The sequence below is a fragment of the Halyomorpha halys genome, unplaced genomic scaffold (genome assembly GCF_000696795.3).
Source record: "Halyomorpha halys isolate HHAL.00 unplaced genomic scaffold, Hhal_1.1 Scaffold40.1, whole genome shotgun sequence".
NCBI lineage: Eukaryota > Metazoa > Arthropoda > Insecta > Hemiptera > Pentatomidae > Halyomorpha > Halyomorpha halys.
Window position 1 is genome coordinate 854357 of NW_027106400.1, and position 8862 is coordinate 863218.

The window sequence follows — 8862 nt, forward strand, 5'->3', positions numbered from 1 at the left end:
CATATATTATGTTCATATATTATGTTCATATATATATATATGAACAAAATTAAACAAAAACAATCATTTTTGGTGCATAGCTCAGAAAGCATACATTTTATTCACTGTTATACACTAATCATTTATTTTTTATTATAACTTCAAAGCTGTACACCACCAAACATTCTAAATCATTTAACTATAATGTTTTCAATCTCTTGAGTCTGGTATTTATTTATTAAATAAATCAAATAGTATCCTTTTTTAGTCTCAACACTCTTTATTATATTAATAGTCCAACGTTTCGGCCAAATCGGCCATCCTCAAGGACAATCTAAACATTTAACAACTTATTATAGATTCATTTGTAACAATTATAACAACAGCATTGTTACTAATAATATAACATACCTTCAAATATAAATTCTCACCTCACATCAAAAATTTAAAATAGCCTGCAAAACATTTTTAAATTTTTGATGTGAGGTGAGAATTTATATTTGAAAGTATGTTATATTATTAGTAATAATGTTGTTATAATTGTTACAAATGAATGTATAATAAGTTGTTAAATGTTTAGATTGTCCTTGAGGATGGCCGATTTGGCCAAAACGTTGGACTATTAATATAATAAAGAGTTTTGAGACTAAAAAAGGATACCATATTCTAAATCACTTTAATGATAGTTAATTGCCTACTTAGATCCTTATTGAACCAATATGAGACATGAAAAAGTGTTTCTGTTACAGTCTATGGAAACTGGTTAATCAAGTTTATAGAGACACCAAATATTATCCTTTTTATTATATATTATTACCACTTACTTTGATTATAAATTGTTATTTACAGCTTTTAATTAAATATAAATAATAAACAGTTAATTTAGTAATGGCGAAGTATTAGTTAGTTTTACATATTATAATTGATATCTGTCTTATTAAAAACATAACACTAGGTGTATTCATTATGTTGTGTTAAATGTAAAATGTTTTAAGTATAGGATTATGAGCAACCCTATTTACTGTCCTGTTAAATGATAAATGCATACGAGATCCTAGTGAATTTCTCGAGCAACTTGTTTTATAACCTTTCCTTCTAAACCTTCATGTTATTGTTTCCTTTTAAGTTTTGATTTAAATAATTTATTACAAAATGCCTAAATTGAAGAAAAAGTGGAAGTTTTTTGAAAGTTTGGTTACTGAGTGCCTTGTTGATCTTCTAACTTGTGAGGAAGATAATCAAGAAGTGCTAATTTACAACTATCATTACATTATTATCATTGACATCCATTGCTTTATTAGATTTAAAAACATCCAAAACAATATTAATACACAATCAAAACAAACTATGAGCAAGTAACCTAACACAACAAACAAAATTGTGACGAGCTTAGCTGGTCTGTTGCATGACATTATTCTCCATTTAGCAGACCTAGTAACAGACTCTCAACCATGTTATATGTTACATCGTTTTAACATGGTAAAAGAAGGAAATATTTCTCGATTTAACATAATTTTTTCCATTTAAAACACTTTAACATGTTAAACTAAAGATCATGAATACCCCTACTGTTACATAAAAGTTTATATAGCTAAAATTTTGATCACAGTTTTTCATGATATAATTGAGAGAAAGCCAAAAAATATTTATAATTTTATTACCTTGTATAAACATACTCTTCAATCCTCCAACAACCTGAATTTTACTTAACCACAAATTTTTGTCATATTTTGTAATTTATTTAAAATTTTAGATATTTGGTATAATCCTACTATTAATTATTACTCTTTTGTATGTAACATAACTCGCAGTATTTAATATTGCCCATTTCATTTTCCTAACTGCATTGTGCTCTGTCTAATATAGAATCTAATTAATTAATAAAGGATGGTTAGAGTTGTGAGGTTTTTTTTAATTTTCTCAGAAGTTCTTGATCAATATTTTAATGGATTATGTAATTTTTGTAAAGAAAGTGGAGAGGTGGGAAAAGGAAGTGTCCCAAGCCCTGGATTTAGCTGCCGGCTACAAAAGCAAATGTGAGTTTCTTGAAACGGAACTTAGTGTGACAAAAGAAGCTAACGATGAAAGAGTTGCCCAACTTGAAAGCAGGCTGAAAGAAATTGAAGCAGAATTACAAAAACTTAATGAAGAGAGGAAAATACTCACCGATAAGCTAAATATTTCTGAAGAGGAACATTTGAAGGTTAGTGATTATAAACACTTGGTTTTATGTTTTGTGTTTTATTCTTGGTGCTGGATAAATGAACAGTTTCAGATAAATGAACGGTTTTCAGATTTATTTGTGTGAACATGTTGAAAAATGTCTTTCTTTCTTTGGGGCTGTGGTGAGTTGCTCCAGTCAATTAAATTATCCATTGTAAAAATATAAAACCCAATTACTATTAAAATTATATAAATCTGATTATATTTGGATAATCTGGATTTTGTTGTCATTTTTATTTGCGTGACAATATTTCTTAGGTTGTGATTATTAGACCATATGAATCAGAAATATACCTATAATTATTATTTATCAATTAAATACCTATACTCTTTACTTGACTCTTATTTTAATAATTATTATTGAAATTAAAACATCATTATAATAGTATATCATCACTGAAGTTTAAAAAAAACTATACTATTTAAGAAAAATAAAAATTAATGCTTTATTTTAGAGATATCTAAAAAGAATTCTCTAAGTTAAAAAGAAATGTATATAGGTGTTCTACTAAAAATAGAGTTGTCTTGAGGTATTTAAAAGATGAAGTGCACTAACATTAGTAGGTCTCGGCAATACAAATTCAAATAGGTTTGGTTAGCTGGAATGATGATTCGACAGGAGCTAATCAATGGTGTAGGGTTAATCTACAAATCAGGCACAATTGGCAAGTTTTAATTAGGGTATGCACCTTAAATCCAGGATGGAAGCTACAATCTAAAGTATTCACTGTAAAGTGTTCACAGACAGTTATGCAGAGGATGGTAAATCCTTTAGGCCCTTAATCTTCCTTTGTATTCACTTTCAGTCTTTGCAAGAACTGTTACTACTTTCTAAGGCAGTAGTTCTGAGCCTTTTTTTGGCAGCCATTTTGGTACTAGTAGAAAAATTGCAGAACCCCAGTCAGTTGATACAGAGTGTCAAATGCCATCATATCAGTAAAAATTAGGAACGGCTATAGTACCTATATGAAACATATGTAAAATTAAAGAAAATCTGAGATAGTATGGTTCAACACTGTTGAGTTGGCATGGAATGACTCATTCTTAAATTATTTCGCAGAACCCTTCAAAGTGGCTTATAGAACCCCATGTCTTTGCCCTTGGTTACGCTTTGAAGGGTATAGAGTAGAGGAGAGATTTAGAGGAGGTAAAATGAAATGATAACACAATAAATATCTCCAAAAATAGTGGTAGAATAGTTTAATAATCCACTAGTCTGCGTCTTTGCTCACTGTCTCCTAAGAAGTGGATCCATTTTTAATTGATAAATGGAATATGATCTGGGTTCGGTCAAATAAAACTTAAATAGTAAAAGCGTATACTATTTTTTTTTTTTTTTTTTTTTTGATCAAATAAAAATAGTACACCCATTTACTATTTGAGTTTTATTTGACCGCACCTGGACCATATTCCATTTATTGATACATACGGTCAATCAAAAAACTTCAATTTTGAATTGAATTTGATTTCTATGGGCATCTAGAGTCACTAGATTTAAGGCATTAGTTTTTATTGGATCAGAAAACTATATTTGGGTCTTTATTAATATAATATATAAATAATACATTAATGAATATTATACTATATTACATGATTATTACTAAACAAATTTTAAGTATTTACAAGAATTAACTCAAATTAATATTTGCACCTAGTTCATGCCAGGTTGGGCAGTAACGGTTCTTGGCCACTCTCAGGAGCTCTTAGCTAGTCATAAGTTTTTTGGTGACCAGCAGTGTTGCTGTAGTTCGATGAATGATATGTCTCCAGGATGATGTGTTGATTTTTAATGTGTTTTTTTAGTATTGAATTTGTATTGTTGATTTTTTAGGACTTATGGAATATAACAGCTTGAGCAATGATACAATCATTTGATTTTATTTATATATATATATCTGAATGTAATTATTCGCAGGAAAAGAAATTAGTAGAATTAGCTCATGAAGAACTTTCGTCACTTCAAGAAGTCCTTAAAAAGTCAGAAGCTGAATTATCTATTGTACAAGAACAACGAGAGCTATTGACTACAAGACTTCGGGAAGAGAAAGGAAGAAACACAACTTTAGAACAACACAAAAATTCTCTTCAGGAAACCTTGGAAGATATGAAACAAAGGCTGGTAAGAATTGCCTACTTAATTTTTTTATAACTAATTTAAGATTTCAATTAATTTTAGCCAATTTACACTTTTTCTTAAAAAGATTTCTCTTATTGTGTTAGTATTTAAGTGTGTTATTTTGAGGAAATTTTATATTAATTAGCCTTTAAATCGGTCATTATTAGTGTAATTTTTTTGCGATCAATGTGGCTATGGTTTTTTTCCCCAAAAGACCACTTTTACATGTGATATTAAGATTTAGTGCAAATATGATTTACATATTATACTTTGAGCATATTACCTTTGTTTTAAAATTATATAGTATAAGAAAATAAGTTCTTATTAAGATCATATATATTATATAGTTTTTTAGGGTTAAATAAGTTTAATTAAGAAAAGTAAAGATAATTATGATGACAGCTGGTAGATAGCTGGTAATTTAGGTTTTAACTAAATTATTTGTGTCCTATCAAAATATTTTCTACATATATTGTTACAACAGTCTTTATGCATTAGTTCATACCTGAAATTAAATTCTTTAATCCTTATTCGACTCTGATATAAACAATGTATGTATTGTTAGTACAAGAGCCCAACAGGAGAAAAACGTCAGTTATTTCACCCCAATTTTTGATTACTTTAATGAAGTTTAAGTATAATTAATAGACAAAATTGATGAGTCTGCTTAGTATAGTTAGGGGGGGACACAAAATGGTGGCTATTTCAAAACATTAAAAAAAAAATATTTTTTTCATTCGGAGATCCATATCATTAAAACTACTTCCAAAACTAGAAAACCTAAAAGAACATAATATAAAGTAAAGTAAATTTACTACATTACTACAGCCCTAACAACTCTGTTTATGTTCTATAATTTTCAAGAAACAGTTTTTTCAAAAGCAGCATTTCATAAAATATGTACTGAAAAATCAGTAGTTACTGAATTTATTGGTAGAAATCTATATCTAAGAAACTATTCGATGTACAGATGTTTATTAGCACAAAAATTAAAGCTAGTTTAATGTAGTTCATGACATTTATCTTCGTAGGAGTGATATTTTTCATGATTTTTGTTAAAATAAATTGATATTTATTTGTTTGGAGAAAATTTCATTTGAAAAATTCATATTCATATGCAAATCTCATAAAAACTACCTCTTCAAAGATAAATGGTTCCTGAAATATTGTTTTCATCAAAAAATTTTGTCCAAGCTAGAAATTAAGATTTTGTGAATTTATTTTTGAAAATGTCATAAAAACTATTACTCTTATGAACATAAACTACATTATAGTATATTCGACTAGCTTTTATTTGAGTGCTGGCAGACATCTGTACATCTCATGGTTCTTGAGATAAACATTTCCTACAATAAATTCATTAACTACTGAATTCTCTGTATATTTTTCATGAAATGTTACTTTTAAAAAACTTACCCTTGAGAACTTTTGAGCATTAACAGCACTGCTAGGGCTCATATTTTAGCAAATTTATTTCAATTTAAATAATGTCTTCTAGGCTTTCTGATGTAGGTATTTTCAAAGATATGGAGCTCCGAATGAAAAATTCATTTTTTTAAACATTTTGAAACATCTGCCATTTTTTATTCCCCCTAACTATACTTGGCATATTCATTAATTTTGACTAGTTTTCATACATAGTTTTCATTATATTCTTTAAAAATTTGGGTGAAATAACTGACTTTAACCACCGGGCTCTTGTACTATGTTGTATTTTTCGACAAGTACTTTATTTAATTATGTATACCTACTGTATCTATTATGGTGTTTGTTGCACCTTACAGACAATGCGTTGAAATGAACTTTTGTTACTTGTACACCAGAGAGAGGTACACTAAAGAGGAGCCTTTCTTGTTCCATTTGTTTCTTAATTAAAAAATATTTTTTTTATAGTTTCGCCACTATGATTCTCAATGGGATACATTATATCTGCCATGGTGTTTTAAATATTATGAACTATTTACTTTACAAATATAGTATAAAATATTACATTCAGAATGACTAATCCTGCTACGAATTACCCCAGATGCTAAGACTAGAAGTCTCACCCATTCCTGTTGGATACCATGTTTTAAAGCAAACTTTGTTCTGGCTAATGAAAATACATAACATGAGTTGTACTCGCTTTGCAAAACTATGTTTTTTAAAGCTACGGCAGCTGGACAGTAATAACTGGTTGATCTTGCAATATAATTGAGTAACGCAGATTAGAAAACTACTAGAGAGCATAGGAATGTTTGACCTGATGCTATTCAATGATCCATTATGTATCAAAATCAGAAGAAGGAAGATCTTGAATAGAAATAGGGGATTTGTCATGGGTAAAGACCTGTTATTATTATGAGAATCAACCTATAATCAGTGGTACACTAGGGTTTTCATTAAAGCAGACGCACCTCAAAGCTACCTAAACATCAACTACCCCATAGCTTACTGGTAATTTATAACTTAATGGTAATTAACTTATCTGGTAAATATGCAATTACTCTTAGTGTCGGACAAGATATACTTTGGACCCACAGAAGCTTTGTCCAGCTTGTGATAGAATGGCATTGGAGGATTGTTATAATTTTTTATCAAACTGTCCCACAGATATCAAGAGAACTGAATCCGATACATGCCAAAACTAAACAATATTAGTCCAAACCATTTGTATAAATTTTTGTCAGTACCCTCACAATTGGATTTTAAACTTTTTTTTACTCTTATGTAACCCAAAATTTTATACTTAGAACTGGATACTTGTCTTCTGAATAGGATGTATAGTTATTCTTTCTTTTATATTGTTAAAAATGTACGATTTCTTTTTTTTACTCTGAGGAATGTAGATAGCCCGCCTTGAGTATATTATTTGTTATTAGTTTATGTAAATGATTTCCAACTCATTCAAACTATTTTTGTAAAATAACCACAATGATATACTTAATTATGTATTTTACAAGCTAACTCTGTTTCTATGGGGGTAGCCCTGTAAACAAATAAATAAATTATTATTGTTATTATTATTATAACCTATTTTATTTCCTTATAGAATGAAGCTGAAGAACTGATTAAAAACCTGACCTCTACTTTAGAAAGGACCAAAACTGAATTAAGAGGTGTATACCAGAATCAGTTGGAAGCAGTGGTGAAAGAAAAATTGGAGGAGTTTCAGAACCAGCTGGATCAAGCACAGGCCTCTATGAAAGCGGAAGTAAACGAAGCTCGGAAGCAGGCGCATGAGAGAGCCGTTGCAGAACAGCAAGCTCTTGTCAACAGGTATCATATCAAAAGCTTTGTTCCTGTCGTTTGTTGTATTAAGAACAATTTTCAACTAACAACTCATCTCCAAAAATATTAAGTTCTGAATCTTCTTAGGTTAGTTCTTAGCTCTAAAACCACTATCAAGCCAAACTTGAACACAAAATCCAGTAAAAATTTTAAAATAATTAATAGTTAAAGCTAATTATCATTTCCAAAAATATACCACAATAAAGCAACAACTGTGGTAACATAAACATAAGAAAATAATTTATAGTTGAGTTGTCCAATTATTAATTTTATGATTTCATTTCATAATGATAATTGTCTGAAGTGCGCCTTCAACTTAAAGGCCAGGCATTACTTCACCTTTGCTGGTTGGATATTGGTTGTGGACTGTATGAAATTAGTTGAAATGAAAATAAAATATAAGGTAACGTAAAGAGAATTTATTTACAATCTAGAGATTGGTTGAACAAGAGAGAATATTAAATGTTGAATACTAAATCTATTGTAACTACAGGTTTGAAGGGTGGCCAAAACAGAACATTTATGGTTGAGGTTAATAATTTTTTATTGGGGCTATGAAAACTATAGATTGAGAAGGAAGGCGACTTACTCATGCTCTTATGCTTCCTTTTTCTTGTCCTCCATGTCCCTCTATCTACCCTCTCCTCGGCTTCTGGAGGGCTGTTCTCACTCATGGTTTTCTTTACTGAATAGAAGTGAAGAAAAAAGACTGCCTCTGGCCAAAGCTCACTAGCGAGTGTGATTGTCTTTTGTTATCTCAGCCACATAGGGCGCTGGTGTTACAATTGCAAGTAGCCATATACTTATAGCAGGGATGGCCCTCCTTGGTTCAAGTCTTCCATTTAAATGGAACAACAACAATAATTAGTCATAATAAATTTTTTAAAAAATAAAGTAAATTGATGTTTTTTCATTATAAAAGGAAGATGTCTAGATGTGGTAAAAAAAAAAAAAAAATTCAAACCATGATTAAACGATTTAATGTGAGCCATTTCTCCCCATTTTCCTGGGCTTCATCAGAGCTTAATAAATGAAAGTGAACATAAAAAATGAAACAAAATATAAAAGTAATTATAATTAATAATAATTATGAGAGATAGTTGACCGTGGATGATGAATGAGGAGAAGATGGTTGGGGGTGCGGTCAATGAAAAACACAAATAAGTACGATTAACTTATTTTAATGTGCCAACGTTTCGGCTAGAGTTTCTAGCCTTCTTCAGGGCTAAAAACAGAACAAGATAACAACCACAGTAAGTATAGAAAAAATTTAA

At 29.6% G+C, this 8862-nt stretch overlaps 1 protein-coding gene across 3 annotated transcripts in view; it reads left to right on the forward strand.

Annotated features, from left to right (window-relative positions):
* Window positions 1-8862, forward strand: part of LOC106687834 (centrobin) — a 20372-nt gene that overhangs the window by 4331 nt on the left and 7179 nt on the right. For 2 of the 3 annotated variants that reach the window (XR_001344237.2, XM_014431968.2), the window contains exons 5-8: window positions 1949-2182; window positions 2274-2324; window positions 4118-4321; window positions 7350-7576. Coding sequence is in view for 2 of the 3 variants with exons in the window: in XM_014431968.2 (XP_014287454.1) it covers window positions 1949-2182; window positions 2274-2324; window positions 4118-4321; window positions 7350-7576 (716 nt within the window). In the remaining variant the exon portion in view is untranslated. The remainder of the gene's footprint in view (window positions 1-1948; window positions 2183-2273; window positions 2325-4117; window positions 4322-7349; window positions 7577-8862) is intronic. The other variant, XM_014431976.2, reaches the window with a different exon arrangement.